Below are 26,090 nucleotides of genomic sequence, written 5' to 3' on the forward strand. Positions count from 1 at the left end.
CTGCTGGCTCCTGGTCAGTCCCCAAACACCCCCAGGTCCTCCTCTGCCTGACAGCTCTCCAAACTGGCTTTGCTGGCTGCAGATGGGGGTCCACCTTATCCCACAGGGGGCAAGGACCCGAGCCCAGGAGTTGGCAGGAGGGCTCCAAACCTGATCTGAAGGGCTCCCCAGGGAAGGGCATCCCAACCCCGAGCTGGGCTGAGGGCATCACCCAGGTGCTAATTGCCCCCAGCCCTGTGCTCTGGCCTTGTGTGGCCTTGTGTGGAGCCAGGAGCTGGACTGGGTGATCCCCCTGGGTGCCTCCCAAACTCTGGAGGTTCTGTGATTCCCTAAAGGCTGAGGCTTGATTTGGCTGCCAGGTCTCCTGGTCCTTATCCTGACACAGCCCCTGCCTTCTTGGGGGGCACCAGAGAGAAGCCCCCTCACCTCAAAGGGACGCTCCCTTGCCTGGTGATGGGCACTGCTCAGAGATGGGACCCAGGGGAAGCTTCTCCCTGCTGAGGAGGCACCAGAGCTGGGCCCTGAGCCTGCCAGATGTCGGTGGGGCACAGCACCCTACCCTCCCTGTGATGCCAACCCACCTCCAGTTTGCTGTGGGGGTGGGTCCCACCCTGGAGAGCTGCACCTTAGAGGAAAGAAACCCCCTTTGAAGGGCGACTGGAGTGTCCTTTGCTCCTTCCTGGGCTCTAGAGGGGCTGAAATGCTGGTGCTGGCAGAGATTCCTCGCTCCTTGGAGGGGGCTGGGTGGTTCTGAGGGTGATGCCTTCAGAGCATATGACTTCTTTTTCCCCCTTTTCCTCCCCTAGTGTCTGCTAAGATTTGGGCTGGGGTCTCATGTCACCTCAGCCTGCAGCTGGCTCTCCACCAGGTAGGACTTTTCTCACCCCCCTCCTTCTTCCCTCCCCACACCCTGCTGAAGGGCTGAGGGAAAATCCTGGGCAGCCCTTTTCATGCCTCCAAGAGCCAGAATCGCCACTCAACAGCGTCTCCTCCCCACCCAGGTATCCCCCCTGCCCTGCTCAGGGCCCCAGCTGGGAGCTCTGTGTCCAGGAGAGGAGCAGGACACCAAACTGGGAGGAGCTGGTTGGTTCTTCTGAGGCTGGAGAGGCCTTGGGCAGAGCAGAGAGCTGGGGAAATCACAAGGGGCAGGAAGTGCTGGGTCCCTGCCCCTGGGAAGGGTCAGCCCTGTGTCCAGTTCTGGGCTCCCTGGGATGAAACAAGACAGGGATGAGAGTCCAGAGGAGGGACAGGAAGGTGCTGAAGGGCCCTGGAGCATCTCCCCTGGGAGGAGAGGCTGAGGGAGCTGAGTTCAGCCTGGAGAGGAGACTTAAGGGGAGGGGGGGGGATCTAATTAATGATTATCAATCTTTGAAGGATGGGATGCTCATCTTCACACCAACTGCCTTTATCTATTCACCCTCCTCTCCAAGGCCAGGCAGGCTGGTACAAACTCATTCCAAGAAGCCTCCCAGGCAGGGGACACTCGGGGGGGAGGGGGTCTTCCAGTGCTCTTCAGGGATGAAGGCTGGGTGTCTTCCTCTCTCCCTCAGCCCATGCTCTTTACAGTTCCCTCCACAGCCCCTGAGCTCACACACACACACCCCTGCACAAAACCAGTCAGGAAACCCCCTTTCCAATGGCAACAAGGCAGGCTCTGTCTCTTAATTGGCCCTTCCTCTCATTAGTTCTGCCTCCTCATCTTCACTTTCTGTAGCTCCAAGGACACTTCATGGCTAAAGAAGTTTTGGAGCTGCCCTCACAAAGCCCAACCAGCCCTATTCTGCTAAAATCCAAGCCAGATCTACTCTTAAAACATGAAAATTCTCTTAAAGTGATATTAATTGTCCCTTGAGCTGCACCTCCCTCACCCTGTTCAGCATCATTCACACCTCATGGGGATCCCTTTGCAACTGGCAAAGGAGGAACAGGGGTGCCCCAGCACGACCCAGCACCACAGGGATGTGCTCCAGACCAGCTCCTCTGGCCATTCAGGTGTGCAGGGAAGGTTTTGTGTCAGGGAAAAAAAGAGCTTTGTCACCTTTTCTTCAACACTTGAGGGGAAAAAAAAAACACCCAATAATGAACCCAGCTCATCTCCTCTCCATGGGGTTCCCAAAGTGTCACCTTGCTCTTTGCTCCTCTGGGCTGGGCAGGGCACTGGGCACCATCACCACTCTCTGAGTGAATTCTCTGCCCTTCCAAGACCACTTGTGAGCCTCCCACCTCATTTTTTATTCACCTGGAGAAAGAGAAGGCTGAGGGGAGACCTTCTCCCCACCTCCCCTGCCCTGCCAGGAGGGTGCAGAGAGGTGGGCGATGGTCTCTTCAGCCAGGGGACAGGAGATGGGACAAGGGGCAATGGGCTCAAGCTGCCCCAGGGCAGGGTCAGAGTGGGTATTAGAAGCAAATTTGTTCCTGGCAGAGTTGTCAGGGCTGGAACAGGCTGCCCAGGGAGGGGGTTGATTCCCCAGCCCTGGGGGTGTTCAAACAAAGGGGGGATGAGGTGCTGAGGGAGCTGGTTGAGCTCAGGATGGGGATGGTTGGGCTGGATGGTCTCCAAAGGTCTCTCCCAACCTGGGGATCCTGGGATGATTCTCTGTTTCAGCCTGTCTGCATTCCTGGCCTGGGGACTTTTGCAGTTGTCAGGGAGCTCCTGGGCACCAAGGAGGAGCCGCTGGTGGTGGAGAGACCCGTCTTTCATCTTGCAGACCCCACAGCACGGCATCACCACCTCCCACATGAGGGCACAGGCTTTCGTGGTGAGCAGAAAGGCTGGAGGTGTTCAAGCCCTGAGTGGGAAAACCTCCTCTGCTCCCCAGGGCTGGCTGAGCCGAGCACCAAACTCCCTCTGGCAGCCCTGAGGGCAGTGTCAGCTCAACCCAAAACCCCCAGGCTGCAGTTAAAAAGGGGCTGTAGCTCCCCAGCAGTTGGAAATGTTCACCTGGCAGGACAGCACAGACCCTGACCTGCCCCAAAACCAGGTTGCCTGCCAGTTTTCTTGGTGCTGTGTGTGCCTTCTCCTGCTGCACCAGGCTTCTCCCCAGGTCAAAGGAAGATGTGGGGCTGTTGGGGAGGGTCCAGTGGAGCCACAAAGATGGGACAGGGAGGGGATTGTCCCTCTCTGCTCTGCCCTCCCCAGCTGGAGTCCTGTGGCCAGAGCCCCAACACAAGGAGGATGTGGGGATGGTGGGGAGGGGGCAGAGGAGCCACGGGGATGCTCAGGGGGCTGGAGCAGCTCCCCTACGGAGAGAGGCTGAGGGAGCTGGGCTGGGTCAGCCTGGAGAAAAGAAGGCTGTGGGGGGACCTCACTGCAGCCTCCCAGTCCCTGAAGGGAGCAGAGAAACAGGAGGGGAATCAGCTTGTTCAAGGGGAGAGACCGGCAGGACAAGGGGGATGGAGTGAAGCTGGAGGAGGGAAGGGGGAGAGGAGAGATGGGGGGAAGTTCTGTACAGAGAGAGTGGTGAGGGGCTGGAAGGGGCTGCCCAGAGAGGGGGTGGGTGCCCCATCCCTGGGGGTGTTCAAGGCCAGGTTGAATGGGGCCCTGGGCAACCTTGTGTAGCTCCAGGCCTGGAGGTTGGTGCCCCTGCCTGTGGCAGGGGGTTGGAGCTCTGTGACCCTTGGGGGGTCCCTCCCAACCCTGACCTGTCTGGGATTCTATGATTGGGATGGGGATGGAGATGGGATGGGGAGGGGAATAAGATGGGATGGGGATTGGATGGGGATGAGATGGGGACGAGATGGGGATGGGGATGGAGATGGGGATGGAGATTGGGATGAGATGGGGATGGAGATGGGGATGAGATTGGGATTGGGATGGAAATGAGATGGGGATGGAGATGGGGATGGGATCAGCTGCCCAGAGAGGGGGTGGGTGCCCTATCCCTGGGGGTGTTCAAGGCCAGGTTGGCTGGGGCCCTGGGCAGCCTTGTGTAGCTCCAGGCCTGGAGGTTGGTGTCCCTGCCTGTGGCAGGGGGGTTGGAGCTCTGTGACCCTTGGGGGGTCCCTCCCAACCCAAACCAGTCTGGGATTCTGGGATTCCAGGATTCCCAGCTCTCAACCCCCAACCTTAGTGCCCACGATGCCGCTGCCACTGCAGCAGCTGTTGCAGGAGCACCAAAAGCTGGGGGAAAACTGATGGCAAAAGAGCAGCAACAGCTCCAGAGGCACCCTCCACCCTGCTGTGGGACGGGACACCCCATCTCCCCACCTCATCCCACGGTCCTGGCTCTTCCCTACCAACCACCTGCCTGCCTCTTTTCCTTCCTGTGAGCAGGGAAATCACAGCCACCCACTCCCTCCACATCTCACCTCCCACTGCTGGCAGGAAGCCCCAAGCTGTTTCCTCACCAGAGACCTGGTACCCTCCAGACAGCAGCCTTGGGGGAGGGGGTTTGGGGGGGCTGCAGAGCTTTGCTTTGTAGCCTGACTTAAGCAGCTCTGCCACGTTCCCATCCTCCTCTCCTCTCCCTTCCCAGGTCCCCAACGGTGGGAGCAGCTGCCCTACGCCCGGATAGCCTCAGAGAACGAGGTCTCTGAGGGCCGGGTGAAGTTTCTCCTGGGAAGGACTCTTTTCCTTTTCCATGCCTGCCTGAAGAGGGGCAGGGCTGTCGCCCTGGTTTGGAGGGACGTGGGGATGCTGCTGGTGGAGAGGGGAGAAGCCAGAGTGAAGTATTACAGACACTTCCTGCAGAGGCTCAACGGGACAAGGAGGACATTGCAGGCTGTGCTGGAGGTGGGGTTGGTGCTTCCCAGCACCTCTCCTGGGGTTGGAAGGGGGGTTTTTGGAGGGGGGGGGGGCTGCTTTCTCCTGGCCTTGTTGTTGGGGGGTCCCTCCCACCCCATCCCAGTCTATGGTGGGGAGCACTGGGAGCAGAGGCGGAGGCAGAGCCCGGCTTGCTGAGGCCAGAGCCCTTTGGCAGCTCACGTGCTGCTCCCAGGTGGGTTGAGCAGCCACCCCCTCCACCCTCCTGTCCTCTCTCCTCTCTGCAGATGCCCGAGATGAGGGACTCTGTCATCTCCCCCCACGACACTGCTGCTTCCCAGACCTCTTCTGGCTGCATTCTCGTCCTGCCAGGGTAGGTTTGCTCCTGGCAACCCTTTGGCTCAGCCAGTGAGCAGCTTCTCAGTTCACTCTCTGCCAGGTCTGCCTTGCCAGCTGCTGAGAGCTGCCCTTGGGGGTGGCATCAAGGACCCTCCCAGGTGGCCTGGCTGGTGGGGAGCTCCCTGCTTTGCTCTTCTTTGGTCTGACTCCCTTTGGTAGAGCTCTTGGGGCCCTTTAGACAACCTTTTCCACCAGGGTTCCTCCTTCCTGTGCATGACACTCGCCTTCTGCTCAGGGCCAAGGGATACAGGGGTGGTTTCTTGCCCAAACAGGACCCTGCACCTGATGATGGGGTTTTGCAGGGCTCTGCCTCATGCAGACTGCAGGGAGGTGGCTCCTCATCCCTGCAGAGGCATTAACCTGGCCAGGAGGTCAATGGGTGGTGGATGAGCAGAGCACTAGAGATGAGTCTGCTCTCCAAGTGCACTAAGAGAGGGGAATCTTTTTTCCTCCTCATGAAGCACCAAGGGGGGGTTTTGTGGAAGACCATTCCCCATGGAAAGATGGAGAAAAACCAGCACAGGGAGCTTCACCTCCACACCCAAACACTGCAGCTCCTGCTCCAGCCCCCTGGGATGGGAAACAGGGTGGTGGTCTTCCTTCAGCCTTCTGCCTTCTCCCTCTTTCCAGGTGTAAGCTGGAGACTGTGCCCAGAACAGGGAAAGGACAGAGCTGGGGACCAGCTGGTGGCACTGGAAAGAAAGGTGAGGAACCAGCAGGATGCTGGCAGGGTGGGGAGGGGCTGTAGGTTTCCCTTCCTTTGTGAGAGGAGGGGGATGAGAGGAGGAGGTGCCGGGAAGAGCATCCCCTATGGTGCCTCCTGGAAGCTCCACTGAGACCCACTGTGGAACAAGGTCTCACCCACACAGTCCTGCAGCACAGCTGGGCTCTGGGTCTGAGGAAAGACACCTTCCCAGTGACCTCCAGTCCCCAGACTGTGCTGCAAACAGGTTTCACCCACCCTGCACTGCACTGGAGCATCCTCACCTCGAGCACCACAGGGCAGGAGGGACACACAACTCTGGGAGAGGGTCCAGAGGAGGGCAGGGAGGATGGGGAAGGGTCCGGAGGGGGAAGTCTTCTGAGGAGAGGCTGAAGGCCCTGGGTTTGCCCAGCCTGGAGACGAGGAGGCTGAGGGGAGACCTGGTGGGGTCTGGGGCTTCCTAAGGAGGGGGAGTGAAGGGGCAGGTGCTGATCTTCTCTCTTTGGGGACCAGGGATGGAACCTGAGGGGGATGGTGTGAAGCTGGGATGGGGCTTGGGGGAACTTAAGGTGGGATATTAGGAAGTGGTTCTGTCCTGAGAGGGGGGTTGGGCTCCCCAGGGAAGGGGATCCCAACCCCGAGCTGGGCTGAGGGCATCACCCAGGTGCTTCTTGCCCCCAGCCCTGTGCTCTGGCCTTGTGTGGAGCCAGGAGCTGGACTGGGTGATCCCCCTGGGTGCCTCCCAAACTCTGTGATTCCATCATATTAAACACAACAGGATCATCAGGTTGGGAGAGACCTGGGAAGATCATCCAGCCCAACTATCCCCATCCTGAGCTGAACCAGCTCCCTCAGCACCTCATCCACCCTTTGTTTGAACACCCCCAGGGCTGGGGACTCAGCCCCTCCCTGGGCAGCCTGTTCCCCATCCCAACAGCTCTTCCAGGGAAGAACTTTGCCCTCCCAGCTGAGCTGCCCTGGCTGGGGCAGCTTGAGCCCATTGCCCCTTGTCCCATCTCCTGTCCCCTGGCAGAAGAGACCATCACCCACCTCTCTGCAACCTCCTGGCAGGGCAGGGGAAGTGGGGAGAAGGGCTCCCCTCAGCCTCCTCTTCTCCAGGCTCAACACCCCCAGCTCCCTCAGCTGCTTCTCAGAGGATTCACCCTCCAGACCCTTCCCCTTCTCTGGACTCACCCCAGGACCCCAATGTCCTTCTGATGCTGAGGAGCCCAGAACTGGACCCAGCACTCGAGGTGCAGCCTCCCCAGTGCCCAGTCCAGGGGCACCATCCCCTCCCCAGCCCTACTGGTCACGCTGGGGCTGACACAAGCCAGGATGCCCTTGGCTTCCTGGGCACACTGCTGGCTCATGTTCATCCTGCAGCCACCCAACTCCCCCAGGTCCTCCTCTGCCTGACAGCTCTCCAGCCAACCTCCCCATGGGGTTGTTCTGTCCCATGTGCATCACTCTGCCCTTGGCCATTTCAAACCTCATCCCACTGGTCTCAGCCCATGGGTCCAGCCTGTCCAGCCCCCTCTGAAGACCCTCCCCACCCTCAGGCAGATATTCCCCCAAATCCCAGAAGCAGTTGCCTTTGCTGTGACCCTGTGAGCCAATCTTGTGCCAAATAATTCCCCTCTTTAGGAGGACTCCTGGGGACTACCAGCACCTACCAGGGAACCCCCCTGTTTTCAGCACCTGGATGAGAGAAAGCCATCCAGAAGGATGACAAGGAACCAGTGTTCCCTCAGCCTTCAGCTAACCTGCACCCCTCTCTGGTTAGAACTGGGGCACCACAGGCACCCAGTACCCACAACACTGAGACATCCAGTCTGAAAATCCATCTCCTTTCCTGTTTCCAGAGGATCTTTCCAAGAAACCCCTCCTGCAGCGAGCAAGGCTTTCCCCAGAGCACCTCCCTGCAGCCCCTGAGCAGGGGGGGAACGCTGCGAGGAGCCGGCCTGATGCCAGGTGAGGTGCTTGGGTAGGTGGGGTTGAGGGTCCTCTCCCCTCTGTGGCAGCCAGAGATGGAAATGAAAGGCTGGTTCTCCTGTCTCTGCCCCTAGCTAAGGGGTTTCTTGGTGGCTTCTTGGGAGGCTCTGCTGTCAGCAGAGATGGAGACTCCACCACCCGCCCTGGGCAGCCTGTCCCAGGGCTCTGTCACCCTCACTGGGGAAAAGTTCTTCCACAGGATGGTGGGGAACTCCCTGGGCTCCAATTTGAAGCCATCACCCCTTGTCCTGTCCCCACAGAGCACTGAAAAGGGGCTGCCCATTTCCCCTGCACCCCATCCTTAAGATATTGATAAACATTAATAAGTTCCCCCTTAGTCTTCTTCTCCCCAGCTCCCTCAGCCTCTCCTCCCAGGGGAGATGCTCCAGGGCTCTTCAGCATCTCCCTGTCCCTCCTCTGGACTCTCACCCCTGGAGATCTTTGCTTCACACCCTGTTTCTCTGTTGCTCCAGCCAAGACAGGCCTGAGCAGCTTGCATTTCAGTGGGGCTTCCCTGCCTCTGTGTGGGGAGAGAGCAGAGCCAGCAGGGCGAGGGGGGCAAGCAGAGCCACTCAGAAGCACAAGCTGGACAAGCAGCTCCTGCCACTGCACCCTGTCCTGTCGTTGCAGGTGGCTGCCGACCCTCCAGGAGAGCTCCTGGAAGGAAGAGGAGAGAGAGAAAGTAAATTCCCCCTGCTCAAACCCACTGCAGTTGACTTCACTGCCAGAGAACAGGGAGAGTAGGGAGTAGAGAACGAGACCCAGGCTGCTGTGGGGAGCGTGGTGACCTGGGGAGGGGGGGAGCAGAGCATCGCCCTGATCCTCACAGGGTTCCTCACTGGGTGTTCCTGGCTGGGTTCTTTGGGGGCTGGCTTGGGGACAGGCTGCTTTGCAATGTCAGGGCATCATCCAGGTGCTTCTTGCCCTCAGCCCAGCTCGGGGTTGGGATCCCCTTCCCTGGGGAGCCTGACCCCCCCTCTCAGGACAGAACCACTTCCTAATATCCCACCTTAAGCTCCCCCAAGCCCCATCCCAGCTTCACACCATCCCCCTCAGGTTCCATCCCTGGTCCCCAAAGAGAGGAGATCAGCACCTGCCCCTTCGCTCCCCCTCCTCAGGAAGCCCCAGACCCCACCAGGTCTCCCCTCAGCCTCCTCGTCTCCAGGCTGGGCAAACCCAGGGCCTTCAGCCTCTCCTCAGAAGACTTCCCCCTCCAGACCCTTCCCCACCATCTTTGCCCCCTCCTCTGGCCCCTCTCCAATGGTTTAGTGTCCCTCTTGTCCCCTGTGGCCCCCAAACCTGCCCCCAGGGCTGAAGGTGAGACCCCCCCAGCACAGGGAAGAGCAGGATAATCCCCTCCCTGGACCCCTGGCCGTGCCAAGCTTGATGCCCCCAGGATGCTGTTGGCCCTTCTGGCTGCCTGGGCACACTGCTGGCTCACAGGGAACCTGCTGTGGACCAAGACCCCCCCAAAACCCCTCTCTCAGCACAGGCAGCCTCCAGCATCTCACCCCCCCCAGGCTGGGTGTGCAGGGAGGGCTGCCCCTTCCCAGGGGCAGAGACCCAGCACTTCGTGCCACTGGTGATTCCCCAGCTCTCTGCTTTGCCAGTTCTCTCTCTCTGAGGCCTCTCCACCCTCAGAAGCATCAACCAGCTCCTCCCAGCTTGGTGCCAGCTCCTCTCCTCCCCTGCCCGTCTCTCCTCTGCCTGTCACCACCCATCCCTGCACACCCCCCCCCCACCCCCCCCCAGGGCTCATCCCACCAGGTTTTGCTTCAGCCAGGTGCTGTCACACCCCTGGGGCAGGGACAGGAGCTCCAGCTCCCCTGCTCGCTCCTCCAGCCCTGTGCATGGGGTTGCAGCAGCCCCTCAGACGGGCATCAACACCTCCTGGTACAGACTCAGGGGCTCCCTGGCACAGGGTGCCCCCGGCTGCAGCGTGCCAGCCCGTGTTTCAGCACCACTTGGCTGGGGCTGCACTTTAGCTGAGTGTGTTTTCTGCTCCCACCCTGGCCTCTGCCACTCAGCTCCCTTCAAGCCAGCCTGGTTTCACTCCTTTTTCCCCTTCAGATCTAGTTTGGAGCCCTCCTGCCAGCTCCTGGGCTCGGGTCCTTGCCCCCTGTGGGATAAGGTGGACCCCCATCTGCAGCCAGCAAAGCCAGTTTGGAGAGCTGTCAGGCAGAGGAGGACCTGGGGGTGTTGGGGGACTGACCAGGAGCCAGCAGTGTGCCCAGGCAGCCAAGGGCATCCTGGCTTGTGTCGGCCCCAGTGTGGCCAGTAGGGCTGGGGAGGGGATTGTGCCCCTGGACTGGGCACTGGGGAGGCTGCAGCTGGAGTGCTGGGACCAGTTCTGGGCTCCTCAGCATCAGAAGGACATTGGGGTCCTGGGGTGAGTCCAGAGAAGGGGAAGGGTCTGGAGGGTGAATCCTCTCAGGAGCAGCTGAGGGAGGTGGGGGTGTTGAGCCTGGAGAAGAGAAGGCTGAGGGGAGACCTTCTCCCCACCTCCCCTGCCCTGCCAGGAGGGTGCAGAGAGGTGGGGGGTGGTCTCTTCAGTCAGGGGACAGGAAGGAGGGTGGGAATGAGACCAGTTTAGCTGTCTGCAGGGCCAGCTAACGCTGCTTGCTGTCACCTTTTGGTCACCCTCCAGAACAAACCCTCCAGGAGGAAGGATGTGCTTCTGGAACCCCTCCAGAAACCCTTTGGTCTGGAGGGGAAGAAGAAACCAGAGGTGGCAGAGGAGAAGAAAAGGAACCAGCAAACCCTGCCAGGGCCAAAATCCAAGGCCAAGAGAGAAGAGGAGCAGCAGAGGAGCCAGGTACTCTGAACTGCTGCAGGAAAAAGAGCCCTTTCTCCCCCTGGGGGGTGAGATGGTAAAGCCTGAGTTGTCGTAGGGGGGTTGTTGCAGCAGAGCTGATGCCTTTCCTGGGCAAGAGAAGGTGAGGGGGGAGTCGTAGGGAAACCCTGGTGACACTCAAGGGTGTGCTGAGGTCTTTCCCTTGCCTCTCCTCATCCTGCTGGGGAGCCTGCCCAGGAGTGGCCTGGGGTGGTCTGCATGGCTGGGAAGCAGCATGCTCTGGGTGTGGGGGGGGTCTTGTATCAGTCTCTTGCTGGGCAGGATCCCAGTTCCCCTGAGCAAGACAGCCCCCAGGCTGGTGGAAGGATGGGGGAGCCCAGCGCCGACCTCCTGGAGAGGATGATGAAGAGAAGTGAAGAAGAGCCACCCCTGGCCCACGAGGACAACGCTGTCCCCCCTAAGAGGTAAAAGAGTGCTCCAGCCCTGAGGCTGTAGGGTGGTGCTGAGCCAAGGAAGCCCAACCCCTCAGCCATGGGGTGTGCTCATTGCCCCCCTTTAAAGGGGCTGTGGGGGGCTGAAGTGGGGGCGGGGGGGAGCACATATATTTGGGGCTGGGTGTAGGAAGAGGCAGGAGGGTCAGGCTTTGTTCTTGCTGCTGCAGGAGCCTTTCCCCATGGACACAGCAGGCCCTGGAGAAGGTGGTGACCTGCATCCTGAGGCAGGTCGCCCGCAGGCGCAGGGGACGGAGGGATGAGCAGATGGACCTGCAGGACAAGCTCAAGTGGTAAAGCTCTTCAGACACAGGCAGTGCTGCTCCTGCCACAGTCCCCTTCCTCCCACCACAGCACTGGGGGGTTGGGGGGGGCTTTTTTACCAGCCTGGCTGAAGACTCCCCCCCTCTGCCTCTCCCTCACACCATCTCCTCCCGCCCCGTGTCCCCAGTGAGCTGACAGTGCTGCAGTGGAATCGGGGGAGGAGAGAAGCACAGAGGGGCCAACAGCTGTGGGAAGCTGCCCCCCGAGCTGCACCCCAAGCTGCACCCCGAGCTGCACCCCCTGCTACGCCAAGGAGGAGGGCAGGACCGGTACGTGGCGTTGGCTCCCTCAGGGCCCATGCGACCCCTTAGCTTGGCTGAAGAGTTTCCCCTGAAGCTTTCTGGGGGTAGTTCTGTCCCCTTAGAGGACACCCTTCCCTTCTGCCACCTCCAGAAACACCCACAGCCTTGATTTGGGCGCTGCTTGTGACGGTGGCAGCGCTGCCAGACTTGGTCTGGGAAGGCAAGCGGGCGGGTTCCTTGCAGCTCCAGAGTCACTTAGCACAAAGGCTGCTGCAGAAAGGCTGCTGCAGCCGGTCAGCTGAGGACCACGGGCAAGGCAGGGTGGGCAGGATGAAAAGAAAGGGTGAGGGGGGCAGAAGGGAAGGCTGGGGAGACTTCACACTACCTGCTGCTACCCTGACCCTCGCCCTCCAGGCGCAGCCCTGCGTCTGCACGGAGGAGGAGAGAAGAAAACTCTGGGATTCCTGGAGCAAGAAGCGCCAGCAGAAGCCAAGGGGGAGGCCCCTGAAGGCTTGGTGTGGTTACTCAGCCCCCAGCAGTGCCAGAGCACCACAGCTCTGTGTGCCTCAAGGCCTCACTTAACATCTCTGATGCAGAAGAAACACCAACTGGGACAGAATTTGAGTCAAACACCCTGGTTTTGGGTAAATTACTCAAGGACTATGTGCTCTGTGGAAATAAAATGACTTCTTTGATGAGTTCCAGCCCCTCCTTCCTTGTTGTCTCCTCATTGGTCACGAATTCAGGCCAAGCATCTCCCTGTAACCAGCTCAAGCTCCCCCTTTGTCCTTGAAGATGCACAAAAGCTGCTGAACCCTGACTTGTAGTTGGGATCAGAGTCAAGGGGGGGACTGAATCTGCCCAAAACAGAAGGTTACTGGTGGTGACGAAGAGGAGCCACCCGACTTCATCCCCACCACCCTCCACGACCACCACCCAACAGCAGCTGGGGAGGAGATGATGGAAATCAGCTCTTGGGACACATTTTAATATGAATCAGGACAGGTTATGAATATCTCCAGGTCTGTGAGGTCACCTAATGGTTTTTGGGTGAGGATATGGTATAAAAGGGCTACAAACTCTGACCAGAGGTGTGCCTCTGCTTTCTTAGGTCACCAGCTCTTGCAGGAATAGGTAATAAATTACTGCTTCACTAACGTGTCTACCTCGAGTCCTTTCTTTAGGACCACTGGCTTTTCTAACACTGCCACAACCACACACCCAGTGAACCCCAGTCAGGGTCTTGAAGCACCTTCTCCCCACCCCTCCCCTTCTTAGCAGAGTTCAACTTCACCACGATTTTCCTCCCTTCTTCCCAGGGAGAGAGTCCAGAGGAGGCTACGAAGATGCTGAAGGGTCCTGGAGCATCTCCCCTGGGAGGAAAGGCTGAGGGAGCTGAGTTCAGCCTGGAGAAGAGAAGATTAAGAGGGGGATCTAATTAATGTTTATCAGTATCTGAAGGATGGGATGCAGAGGGAATCAGCCAGCCCCTTCTCAGTGTCTGTGGGGACAGGACAAGGGGCAATGGCTGCAAGTTGGAGCACAGGGAGTTCCACACCAACATGGGGAAGAACTTTTCCCCAGTGAGGGTGAGGGAGCCCTGGGACAGGCTGCCCAGGGGGGGTGGAATCTCCATCTCTGGAGATACACAGCAACCTCCTGGACACACTCCTGTGCACCCTTCTCTAGGTCACCCTCCTTTAGCAACTAGACCAGACTAGGTGACCTCCAGTGGTGCCTTCCAGCCCCTACCCTGTGAGGGTGTCAACCTGAGCCTCTCCTGGTGATGGTCTCCCCTCAGGAAAGGTGTGAAGGAATGCAAGAGCTGCCTGAGGGAGATCACTGACCCAGAGATCATACCCAGCAGCCACATCTTCTGCACTCACTGCATCCTGGAGTGGGGGAACCAGCAAAGAGGGGTTCCCAGACAGCTGCACCCCCATGGATTTGGAGGCCACGAGGTATCCTGCTAATGACAAACCCCCTCTCTGTCTCAAACATCTTCTGCCTGATGCTCTCTGTTGGTGCAGATGCTGGTGCCTGAAGAAAGGACCATCTTGCCCCCCTGGCTTTTTGCAGAGAGAGGGGGGGGGCGTTGTTTCTTCCCTGGGTTGGGGGTTTAGCAGCAAGTCTTGGTTTCCTTCTCTCATGCCAGGGAAGCTGTTGCCTGTCACAACGGATTCAGGAGGGAATGCAGCTCCTTCTTCCTTGAGCTCATCACCATGTACCATGAAATCATTCAGCAGCTGATGGAGTTTATGGCCAGCAAACCGAACCCTGAGCACCAGGCAGGGACAAGGGGTAAAAGAGCTTTCCTCCCTCTTGAAGCTGCTTCTGAGATGCAGCTCAGCCCTCAGGTTGCTTCAAAACCCCAGCTAAAACCTGTTAATCACTTCAGTGACTCACTCCCCCGCATTTTTTATTGATGAGGAACCAAAGGAGATCATAGAATCAGAGAATCATAGAGTTGTAGGGGTTGGAAAGGACCTGGAGAGCTCATGGGGTCGAACCCCCCTGCCAAAGCAGCTCCCTAGGACATATCACTCAGATAGGCATCCAGGAGGGTCTGCAATATCTCCAGTGAAGGAGACTCCACACCCCCTGGGCAGCCTGTCCCAGGGCTCCCTCACCCTCACTGGGGAAAAGTTCTGCATGTTGGTGCAGAACTCCCTGTGCTCCAGCTTGCAGCCATTGCCCCTTGTCCTGTCCCCACAGACCACTGAAAAGGGGCTGGCCATTTCCCCCTGCATCCCCTGCTTCAGATAATTATAAACTTTAATTAGGTCCTCCCTTAGTCTTCTCTTCTCAAGGCTGAACAGCCCCAACTTACTCAGCCTTTCCTCATAGGGGAGATGCTCCAGGCCCTTAATCATCTTCTTAGCCCTTCTTTGGACTCTCTCCAGGAGATCCTTATACCAAGGAGCCCAGAACTGGACACAAAACTCCAGGTGGGGCCTGACCAGGGCAGAGTAGAGGGGGAGGATCACCTCCTTTGATCTGCTGGCTATACTCCTCCGGATGCAACCCAGGATCCCATTGGATCTCTCAGCCCCCAGGGCACACTGCCGGCTCATGGCCAACCTGTCATCAACCAGGACCCCCAGGTCCTTCTCCACTGAGCTCTTCTCCAGCAGGTCACCCCCCAGCCTGTGCTGATACAAACGGTTGTTCCTTCTCCTGGACCTCCCCTACTTCAACCAGAGGGAAATTCTTCATTTCCCAAACACTCCTACTTTCATCCAGTGTCTGTGAGTTCCAGGGGGCCTTTGAAGTGAAGACCGAAGCGAAGGCGGCATTCAGTTGCCACCTTGATTTTAACCCACAAGCACTCGATGGATGGTTCATCCTTCCCCAGGTGGAGCTCAATACATTCTAGGTGCTCTCTCACATACAGAGCAACTCCCCCACCTCGCCTCCCTAGCCTGTCTTTCCTAAAAAGCACATAGCCATCCATGACAGCGTGCCAGTCGTCCAGGTTGTCCCACCACGTCTCTGTGATTGCAATGAGATCGTGGCCCTGCGACCGCACAAAGATCTCTAATTCTTCTTGCTTGTTCCCCATGCTACGTGCATTTGTATAATGGCATTTTAGTGGGGCAGCAGATGTAGGTATCCTCAACAGCCCACAGCGAGATTTCTGACAGGGGACTGGCAAAAGTGGCTCCACTGAGGAGTACTCAGGGCAATCCACAGAATTTTCTCTACTCTCACGTGGAAAAACTTCCCCAAGTCCACCACTGTGCTGTTGGTATTTACCTTTTTCCACCATCAACTCCCGTTGTGACTCCTGAAGCACTTGCCTAACCCCAGCAGCCTTCTTAATATCCCCTTCCTAACTAGTTTAAAGCTCGATCCATGAGCCCTGCCATCTCCTGGGCAAGGATCTGCTTTCCTTTATAGGACAGGTGAGCCCTACCAGCAGTCATCATGCCAGGAGCAGAGTACACCGTCCCTTGGTAAGAAAACCAAAGCTCTTGTGCCGGCACCAGCCTTTCAGCCACACATTCAACTCATGGGTCCTCGTGTCCTGCTCTGAGCCCCTCCTCCCACAAGTGGGGATAGACGAGAATATTATTTGGGCTCCCCCCCTCAACAAAGCGCCCAGATGCCAGAATTCCCTTTTGACAGCTCGAAGGCTACACTTTGTGATTGCGTTCCTGCCTGCTGGAACTATCAGTAACGGGCAATAGTCAGTGGATCTTACCAGCCCTGGTAGCCTTCTGGTAATGTCCCTGACCCAGGCTCCAGGTAGGCAGCTCACCTCCCTGCGTGTAGGGTCTGGTCTACATATAGGGCCTTCTGTCCCTCTGAGAAGGGAATCCCCTACTACAACTACCTTTCTCTCTTGCCTAACAGAGGCAGTCTCGAGGCGTGCGGATGGTCACCTCACTCTAGGCTTCCGCTTCCTCTGAGGCAGAGGGGCTCCATTCATCTCCTCACATACCTCCTCCTCAACTGCCATGATGTTGGTATGACATGAGTGCGGAGAGAGATCGGTGCTGCAGCAGGTTTGCTGAGGGGAAGCTTGTGACCCCGTGGGGAACAAGGCTGGTGACATCTGGGCCCGAGAGATTGCACCCCATGGAAGGGACCAACACTGGGGCAGTGGGGGAAGATCTGAAGCCTCCTGGGAAAGGACTCTCCCTGTTGGAGAAGTTCACTGAGGATTCATGGGGCATTCTGTAGAAAAACTGGTGTTGAAGAGAGAGTGACAGAAACATGTTGAAAATCACAGATGGCATGTGCTGCATGGATCTGTCTGACCAGACCAAACACAAAAGATAGAAGAAGGAAAGGGATTTTTTTGGGCTAGACAGCTTGTTTCATGGGTGGGGAATTCCATGCTGGATATTGTCAATGGTCAAAGCAGGATTATTGATTTTGATAATTGTAGTGGCTGGCTGCGTGCTGTGTTTGTTGAGCTTTCAGCAAAGGGCCCTGCAGAAATGGCTGTGGGCAGTTTTGTGCTACAAACACAAGAATGGGGTTGGGGAAGGCAGCAGGTCTGTCAGCAACCTGACTCTGAGCTCTGAAGGGATTGGCCTGGACAATATGCCTGCTGCTCCCTTCAGATAGCAAAGTCACTCAAGCTGAAAGCTGTGTAACCAGTTCAGGAACATGGCGACCAGGAGGCCAGGGTGTGCAGACCAGGCCCAGCCGAGGAGGAGGCAGGGTGGCCAAGCAATGGAAAAAGGGAAAACCAGCCCTTCAGCCCTTTTCCAGGCAGTTTGCTGACATTTTCTATAAAAATCCCTGTGCCCTTGCAATAGCAAAGCCTTCTGGAGTGTAATAAACCTTGTATAATCAATTTGTTAATCAAACCGGTGGGCAGTTAAACTATGTTAACCCTTGTGACTAAGCTGTTATCCCCTTGCTACAGAAAAACTGACTAACAAGGACATAAATCAGCTCAGACTGATCAGAACACTGCAAGCTTGCAAGACCCTCACATTCCAGGCGAAAGTTGAAAAGTACATTGTGAGGACGACTCATGGCCTTCTCCCAAGGACCACCAGAGCCCCTCACTCACAATTCCTGGAAGGATCTGCGCAAGTGCAAAGGACTGATAAGCTAATGGACATGTGAAGCCAGAGTAGGTGGCTTTAGGTAATAAACCCACCTTAGGTAATGTGGCTTTCTGTATTTTCTGTCATACCCAACAAAATAAGGTAGAAATTGCAGCAAAGTGTTGGATGGCTTTACACGAGTCAAGACTGTTCATAGTGATCCTGCTTCCTGCTTCTCTCCCTGTCAGAAAAGTGATGCTTGAACCTTGCCACCACAGCCTTTGTTTCCAGTGACTTGAAGTACAGTGAGATCTAAACCAGGGAATGGGGGGAGCTGTGCACCTCTTCAAGGCTGGAAATAATAATCAGTGGCAATTGGCAGCCTGGAAGAGATGCAGAGCTTGTAACAGTGCCTGCGTGGCTGAAACCGTGCTGCCAGGCAGCAGCCCCACTGACATGGCTGCCAGGCAGCAGCCCCACTGACATGGCTGCCAGAGCCCCTGTCTCGGGCTTTGCTGCTGCTCCTCGGGCTCTCACAGCTCCCCTCCCACCAGCACAAGGTGTCTCCTTTCCCGGGCGGCTCTTCCATTCCCCACAGGAGGGGGCGTTTCTCCCCGCCAGCCTCTCCTCACCCCCGGCACCCCCTCTCCCTGCAGCCCCGCTCCCCCGCCCAGCCGGGGCTTTTGGTATCTGCCACAGCCTGGGCAGCAAGTCCCTGCCGGAGCCATCTGGCCTCGTGTGGAGTTGGCAGCCCCAGAGCTTCAGGCCCTCAGTCCCCGGTAAGTCCACCCCTCTTTTCCACCCCCTTTTCTTTGTGCTGGTCAATTCTGGTGCAGATTGGGCAGTGTGCCACCTGTCTGGAGGGTCTGAGCAAAGCATTTCCCTGCTCCCAGCCGATGGTGAGTTTGTTTCCCCAGTGCAGCTCTGAGCTGAGCTCTGACAGAGCAGCAGGCGCTTTCCTTACAGCCTGGTCACCCTGGAGTAAGATTGGAATCCTTTGTTAGAGTAAGGGTGGCATGGGTGGGAGTGGGACAGGGATGCCCTCTGTTTTGGAGAGGAAGCATCGGAAATGCCTTTGTCACTTGCACTTTACTTTGTGCTGCTTTGGGATGCGATGAGACAACATTGATTAGTGCTCGTTGCAGTAGCAATTGTCTCCTGCCCAGCAGGACAGACACAGCCTCTCTCAGCAGTCCTGCCTTATACCAGCTGATCAGCTGGCAGCCAAATGTGATTGGAACTTCATGTTTTGTCCCACCACTGAACACCGTCCGTCTGCCCTGTGATTCTGTGAGGGCTCAGGCTTTATTCCTGGGATGGTGCCCATGTGTGCCCGGCAGCCCTGTTTCAGAGGGAAGGAGAAGATGCAGGCAAGGGCAGCTCTGTACCCTTTTCTTTTGGTAGGGTAATATTTTTCATGAATGCGAGTAACAAAAGAGGGATTTCTAATTAATAAATAACTGTATAATTTATAATGAATATAATTAAACAGTCCATTTTAAAATGAAAAGAGAAAATAGCCACTCTTGGTTAGTTAGATTGAAAGTTCCCATAATCATGGATACATGGGAGCTGCTGCCCCCCCATACCTTTCAATTGAGTGGTGAAACTCACACTTCCACTTTTAGCTGCCAACAACAGAAACCATTGTTCCATGCTATTTCTCAGTTTCTCTTAACAGAGGAAAAGGCATAAGACATGTAAAGGTGATGTTACTGAGAAAAGGCTGGGCTTTTGTTTGCAAGTAGAACTGCAGAGAAACGGTGTCGATGCTGGTTCCTCTTCTTACTGCCTGATTTTAGAAAAAGTAATCTCAGATTGTCAGCCTTGATTTTTTGCAGCTTGTGTGTTTCTCATTCATTCAGTTTTACCTTCAGCATTTAATAATGTACCTCCAAGCCTCATTGCTGAGTAGGCTGTAAAGGAGAAAAGACATTACAGAAACATCACCTGACTATCTTGTTGCATGCTGTATAACCAAATATTATAGGGTCCCCATTGATTTTTAGTCTTTATCTGTTCTTGCTTGTAGTGTTTTGCTTGCTGGCTGATGTTATTTTAGTTTTGTGTTTGTGTTGGGGAAGAAAAGTCCCTTGAGAGTGGGATGTTTGTGCTGTGACCTTCTGCCTCAGGGATTCGTAGCGCCGTTAAAGGATGCTGTTAGCACAGCACATGTGTCACTGCAGCTCTGGGAACTTGATTCAGATGCAGCTTCTGCAGTGTGAAAAGCAGTTTCATTGCATGGTGGGTTTGACTTTTGGAGTTGCAGCAGGTACTTTGCATCTGCTAACTGACAGTCCTTTAACTTTGATGCAGTTTTGCTTTACTCACTGTTGCCTGTTTTTTCACTGGTCCTGCACAGGATACAGTCTGAATAGAGAAATGCTGATCCAGGAGTGGGGACTCATTTGAACCCATTCCCACATTTTGAGGGTATGAACATACTGTTGCTGTTAAGCATGGGGGGTGGGGGAAAGTTTGTTAGCAAGGAGGGATGCAAGGGAGCTGGGGCTTTGCTGTGCTCTTCTCTGAGATCTGCAGGAGCCCTTAGTTTCTAATGAACGGTGCTTCCACTTCCATGTCCTTCCCCCTCCTTGCAAAAACCAGCTGTTACATTCTTCTGCTAAAAGCATAAGTTGTGTGTCATTTCATTGGGGGGCTGTGGGTGTGGTGTGGGTGTGTTTGGGGGTTTCTTTAATTTTAAAGAAATGTGATTCCTGTCATGTTCTTCTGTCTTGAAGTGCACACAGAATGTGACCTCAGTGAAGTGAACAGGGAAAACGTTTGGAGCTGAGAACCTGTGATGTCAGGGAAAGAAAAAATGCAGGAAAGGGTCTTCTTGAAGTTTCTGCAGAAAGCTTTCTTTGGGCAGGTGAAAGCTCAGCTGGTTCCAGCCTTTGTCTCTTGGCAGCCTTGCAGGTTCTCTAACCAGGATTTGTTATTAAGATTACTAAACAACTCCTGGGGTTGTGCAGATAGAGATTTAGATGGTCTGAGAGACAAGGAAGGGCTTTGCTACTTTCTGGCTAAGGAGGATTTTCAAGGTCACCTCCTACTTGGGTTAATGCAACGTGGGAGCAAAAATAGGTCTTCCCATTTGTGGAAAAGTTCTGCTTAGTTCCTCCCCATTTTCTACCACTGATGGTGAGTTAATAAAGGTCTGTTCTGAAACCCCAGTAGTGCTGCAGTAGCTTTGAAAGTGTCTGTCCTGGAATGGGCGAGGGGCAGGGACACTTGTTACAATCCTGTCAATTGAGCACATTTTCCCTTCATCCTTTTGTCAGCAAATGAAGGAGGTTGAAGTTCAGCTGCAGGGTAGTAATTTAGGGTAGTGGGCAAGATCCCAAAAGGACTAGAAAAGTAATTGAAGTTGTTTTGTTCTTTCAAGTTGGCACTAGGCTAAGGGGAAATTTGATGAAGGGAATTTGAAGCCTTGAACAATAGAGCTGCAGCCTACCAAATAGGAAGTTAGGAAGAAAGGGGGGAATAAAAGTAGATCTAGACTAGACTGACATGGCAGCCAGTGCCCAGAACTCCACAGTGAGATCATGATTGTAGATTTCTTTCTTGCTAATTGACAGCATTTGATTTGACCTCAGGTTCCTTATGTTTCAAAGCCTGCCTTGCAGTGTGCATTTGAGGGTTTGCATTTTGTTTGGTGCTTTTGGTCTGCTTACCCATCTTTGTGGAATGATTAGATAGTGTTTAAAACAAGTACTGTAGTTGTCACTCAAAATACTTAACTAACACCCAACCCCACAGAAGTACAGCTCTTCTTTACAAAACATCTTCAAGCAAAGCTGTAAAACAGTTGCCTGTGCAGCTAAAATAGATCTGAACGTTTAGAATCAAGGGTCATTTGGAAGCAGTTGTGTTGCAGTAGAGAACTGCTCATCAAAACCTTCCTGTCTTTGGTGTCATCTCCTCAGAGACAGTCAGGTGACCCCAGTTCCCTTGTGAGTGGTGAATGAATTCTTATTTGTTGAAGAGAAGAAAGACTAAAATGAGTGTCATCAACACTTTATTAGAATGAATTGCCATGCTAATCATCTTTCTGTTTACCCTGCTTATGGGGTACTTAAATGCTTGGTTTGAACTTCATGTTTTGATCCTGAATTAGTTTTTACTGCTACCTGTTGAACTCAGAGAAAAGTCAGATGAGGTGGATGGTGTGTGTGGGTATGGGTGTTGTGTGCAATAGCATCTCTGTAGAAGAGCAAAGAGGGGTGTAGACATCTGAGTGGCTGGAAATAAAGACAAGCACTGTTTGAAATCACATCGTGCCAGCCCGGTGAGGTTTCCATCAGGAACTGAAATGATGGTTTGTGGAATTGATCAGGTCAAGGGTTCTGGCAAGTGCATATGGCACTTGAATTTGTAGGAAATACACTTACATCCATGCCAAAGTATTTCTTACAAAGACAATAATAGTGTATTATCCCACGTGTTCATTCTTGACCTTGGTATCGATGCCATGCAGAGGTGTTTTGCTGTCTGACACCACGTGCACATTCCCTCCTCTTTTTTATTTTCTTTTGTTGCTGTTTCTGATGGTGTCAGGTAGAAGTGGCCCTAAAGATGAAGGCAGAAGCATTTAGGTAGCAAAATGTCCCTTTGGCTGCTGTGCTGAGAAGCCTTGCTTCTGTTCTGGCAGCTTCTGCTCATTGGAGAGTATTCGATCCCTCTTCTGAAAGAAAGTGGTAAATAGTCACAGCTTGTGTGGGGTTTCCTTCTCCTGCCCCCGGTGCTTTCCCATCAGCACAGGCACAAGGACTGTGCAGCGTCCTTGCCTGCAGAGTTAGTGTTAGACACTTGTGCAGCACTGCTTGCAGTAAGTCCTGCTGTAGCTCAAGGCACAGTACTCCTGTCACTGAACTTCCAGCCTCCCTGTGACCTTTCAGAGAGAGAGCTGTGACAGTGTGTGCAAGGAGGAGAGTGCAGACATGCCCTTGAATTGGGACAGTGTGTTTAAGCTCCAGACATTCTGCCTTGGGCTTTAGGATAAACTTGGTTTGGGTTCTTCTGATTCCCTGTGAATTAATCCACCCCAGGAGGGATTCCCTAAGGACCAGTGCAGCTACTCTGCCGTAAAAGGGGTGTAAAATGTGAGAGAGTGGAGGTGATTCTGTCACTACAGACATTGTCGCCCAATGACTATAGCCTAGTCCTTGGTAATGAACTGTGGAGGTAACTGGACAGAATTCCATTGTTACTGAGTCATTTTCCTGAAGACCTCCCAAGCAAAATACTTGAGAAATATTTCAGTAGTCTCTGAGTGTGGGTCAACCTCCACACAGCTCACAGCATTCTTGAGTGGAAATCCTGACACTCTTGTGTGGCAGAGTAAGTCATGGTACCTGTGATGTCCTTATTTTGCACTGGTGGCAGCCTCTGCAGCACCAGGGACACGTGTTCCTTGCTGGAGAGACTGATGATCGGCCCTCTCACCTCTCTGTGAGAGTGTCGTGGTTTCACCCGGCTGAGGGCCAAGATCCACGCAGCTGCCTGCTCCTTACAGGAAAAGAGCAGGTTAAAGGGAAGGGGAGGGGGAATGTGAGAAGTAAGGGAAGGGAAAAGGAAAAGGAAGGGGCAAATAACCCCAAAATCAAGAAATTAAGAGGCCTGTGGGTTGGGATAAGGATAGTTTACTAAGATAACAGAAAGATACAATGTAACAATACTAACAGGACTTCAAAGCAAAAATAGATGAAGCTGTTGATACCCAATGCAGTTTCTCACCAAACCACACAACTCAGGCCGTGCCACCCAGAGCCGTCCCAGAACCCGACCGTCCCCCAAGCACCGCGCGTCCCGGAGCCGCCCCAGGCCTTCCTCCCGTCAGCCCCCGATATCCTGGGCAGGACGTAACTGGCGTGGAATACTCTCTTTGGTCAGCTCGGTCACCTGTCCTGGCTTCGCCCCTCCTTTCTCATGAAGAGCTGAGAAAGTCCTTGACTGTCTGACAGCAACTAGAAACATCAGGGTGTTATCAGCACTACTCCCATCTTACTCTCAAACACAGCATTCATCTGCTGTTACAAATGAAATTAACTCCATCCTGACCAAAACCAGGACAGGGAACCAATATGCTCCTGCTCTGTGGCTATCATGAAGCAAGCTCTGAAAGTGCTGTGTGGTATTGGCTGAAATCTGGAAGATTCCTCTTCTGTGGTACCTGGCTAACTGTCTGACATAGGTAGAACAATCTCTTTCTACCAATTGAGGAGAGGATGAAAGGCAAAGTCCAGGTTAGTGTGTTCTTATTACATAGACCTAGGAGTGACCTGACAGAGGCTGAAACTGGCAATAGCTACAAGCACTTTAAGCAATGACTGCTGGTTTTCTCTTTCTGTGGGTTTTTTTTTCTTTTATTTTCTGTGTTCTTATTCCAAGACTCTGCCTCTTAGTGCCTGACCTTGTCTTTCCAAACCCCCTCTTGCCAAAACAGCAGCCTGGGATTCAGATAACAGCACATAGATGCAGAAATCCATATGGAGAAGTTGTGGTACTCATAAAGTTTCTCAGCCTGCGTTTTTGATTCTTGGACATAATTAGTCCATTTTTCAGCTATTTGTGTACTGCATATGTGCTACAGACCACCGTCCAGCAAAAAGTGTAATGTACATCAGCTCTCAACTGTTTGTTGACAACAATGGTTAAAACAATTAGTATGCTTTATTAACCTTTTGAATGTGATGATTATGCAACTGTGTTACAGTTAATTCATTTAAACTGTATTTTATGTCATTTTCTGAAAGCAAAAAAACCCCAACTATGTAGGATTAAATGAAAATACACTGTAATGGTTTACAGATTGCCTTCTTTCTCAGTGCTCAACCCAAGAGTTTTTCTTGATACTCAGCACCCTGTCCCGTCTGGATTTGGAAATTCAAGCTCTTGTTCCAGTCATACATTCTCAAGTGAAAACTCCACTATTACAAAATGTGCTTTTGGAAATCCCAGAACTTCTCTCCCCAGTAAAACATTATTTAAAGATCCTTAATGAAGAAGCAGCCAAGTAAGTAGAGAAAATAGATTAGTCTTCTGTGCCTTGTGGGCTTGCTGACTACATGTATTCAGTTATGTGAATTACACATCTTATTTTAATATACCCTAGGTTTATATTTTTGATTTTATATATGTACAGGTTGCTTATAGTTAAGCAGAGATTGTGCTTTTCTACAGCTCATACCCTTCCCCTAAACCAGGCAAGCAAATATTTTGCCTAGTGGATATCTGCCTCAGGTTGAAGAGTTTTTTAGTTTCTTGGCTCTTTGGGGGAATGAATTTATAGCAAAATGTGTTTTGCTCATGTTAAATTGTTTAACAATTTATGAAATACTTTGTTTTTAAGCTATTCCTTTTGAAGTGAGACTTGACCTTTAGCAAAGTGGCTGCTTTGCAGTCAGGAATGTGGCTTCTACTATTGTTTGTGAACATTTTTCAAAGCTTTGCATGTCCCACCATCCTTCTTAAAAATACATTTATATGCTCACTAACAACAGAGAATATGCAGTTGACAGCTACATGCATGCTTGCACGTGCATGTGTATATTGCATTGTGTTAGTTGTATAGTGCAGGTAAATCCTGTAATAGTTTTCAAAAGTGGCCCTTTGCTCCAGGGAGGAGTTTGAGATTAAGGGTTAAGGGGAGTTTGAGATGTTGGGTTTTATGTTGGGGTTTTTAAACTGTCAGTTTTTGAATTTTTGGTGTACATCACATAGTGACAGTCTTCACAATCAGCTGCTGGCTACTACCGATCATTTTATCCTTTCCATTCCCATGGAAACAAGTCTAATTAGCACAAAATCATTTCTAAAAATTAGTCCTGTATTTACAAATGGCATCTTTACTGTCAATTATATAATAATCCTGTGTAATGCAAAATCAAAGTCCAGCTTTGCGTTACCTGTATGGTCACTGGCTCCATCTGTAGTTTCATTCTCAAGCAAAAGGGGTATTGATATAAGTAGAAAATGAGACTTTCTATTATTTTTGTGTTTTAGTACTTTGAGTTTGCTAACTATTTGTTCTCCAAATATTAGATTTCAAGGTAATTATCTAATTAAATGGTACAGTTTTGTATTTGCTGTAAAGTACAAATGTATACTTCAGTTCATTTAGGCCTGTTTGTACTACTTTTTGTTGTCTGCCTGATAGTTATTAGGACAACTTAAATTTTTGTTACTTTTGATGACAACAATATTTTTAATAGTTTGTTCGGCTTCCAGTTTTAAATATTTGAATGATGTTATTTCAGGTTTCAATCCTGAGCTGAGATATTGCAGCCAAAACTATTTTGTCATTTTCTGACATTAAGACTAGAAAAGAGCAGATTTTTTGCATGTATTAAAAACTGCTCTGGTTAATCATTTCTTTAGAAAAGAAGCAAGGTACTCTGAAAAACTCCTGGTGACATTCTGCTTTGATGAGAACTTTATAGGATGTTTTTTTCTTTGTAATCCTCATTAAAATCTGTCCAAATTTGGACAAATTCTAAATATGCAAAAAAATCTGTGTTCCTGTTATGCAGAAATTATCTAGAGCTTCACTTTTGATCATGGTAAAAGGGGTTGTCTGTACTTGGGATCCTCCATGTTGGGACAACAGTTGTATTCTGAAATTCTGGATTGAGCCAGAAGGGAACGATCTGTCTTGTGATTCCTTTTCTTGCTTTACTTGACTAAGGGAAAACAAGCATAAAGCCGCAGGATGCACACTGAGAGATGACAGAAATCCAAGTCAGCAGGGTTTGGCATAGAAGGGCAAATATAATGTAGACGAGTAGAAAGCAATAGCAATAGATGGGTTTTTTAATACAATGGGGAAAGGACTATCAGTGTTTAAATGCCTTTGTGTTTATATACTGTGCATAGCAGCTTTTGGTAAATGTGCTGTACTATGAACAAATAACAGAAAAAGCTTACTGAGAGAG

The 26,090-nt window shown here is 53.0% G+C and overlaps 2 protein-coding genes across 2 annotated transcripts in view; one reads left to right on the plus strand and one right to left on the minus strand.

Moving 5' to 3' along the window:
- Positions 1-26,090, minus strand: part of LOC311199735 (tubulin polyglutamylase ttll6-like) — a gene marked incomplete at both ends in the record, with an annotated part of 274,802 nt that overhangs the window by 80,360 nt on the left and 168,352 nt on the right.
- LOC311199706 (DNA mismatch repair protein Msh3-like) overlaps positions 1-26,090 on the plus strand; it is a gene marked incomplete at both ends in the record, with an annotated part of 108,224 nt that overhangs the window by 1,633 nt on the left and 80,501 nt on the right. The window contains 10 exons of the mRNA XM_084273844.1: positions 4,476-4,732; positions 4,990-5,075; positions 5,732-5,805; positions 7,667-7,775; positions 8,427-8,478; positions 10,912-11,054; positions 11,252-11,374; positions 13,803-13,948; positions 17,028-17,125; positions 23,985-24,172. Of these exons, the coding sequence (XP_084129970.1) occupies positions 4,476-4,732; positions 4,990-5,075; positions 5,732-5,805; positions 7,667-7,775; positions 8,427-8,478; positions 10,912-11,054; positions 11,252-11,374; positions 13,803-13,948; positions 17,028-17,125; positions 23,985-24,172 (1,276 nt within the window). The remainder of the gene's footprint in view (positions 1-4,475; positions 4,733-4,989; positions 5,076-5,731; positions 5,806-7,666; positions 7,776-8,426; positions 8,479-10,911; positions 11,055-11,251; positions 11,375-13,802; positions 13,949-17,027; positions 17,126-23,984; positions 24,173-26,090) is intronic.

Source organism: Gallinula chloropus (assembly GCF_964237585.1).
Source record: "Gallinula chloropus genome assembly, chromosome: 21".
Classification (NCBI taxonomy): domain Eukaryota; kingdom Metazoa; phylum Chordata; class Aves; order Gruiformes; family Rallidae; genus Gallinula; species Gallinula chloropus.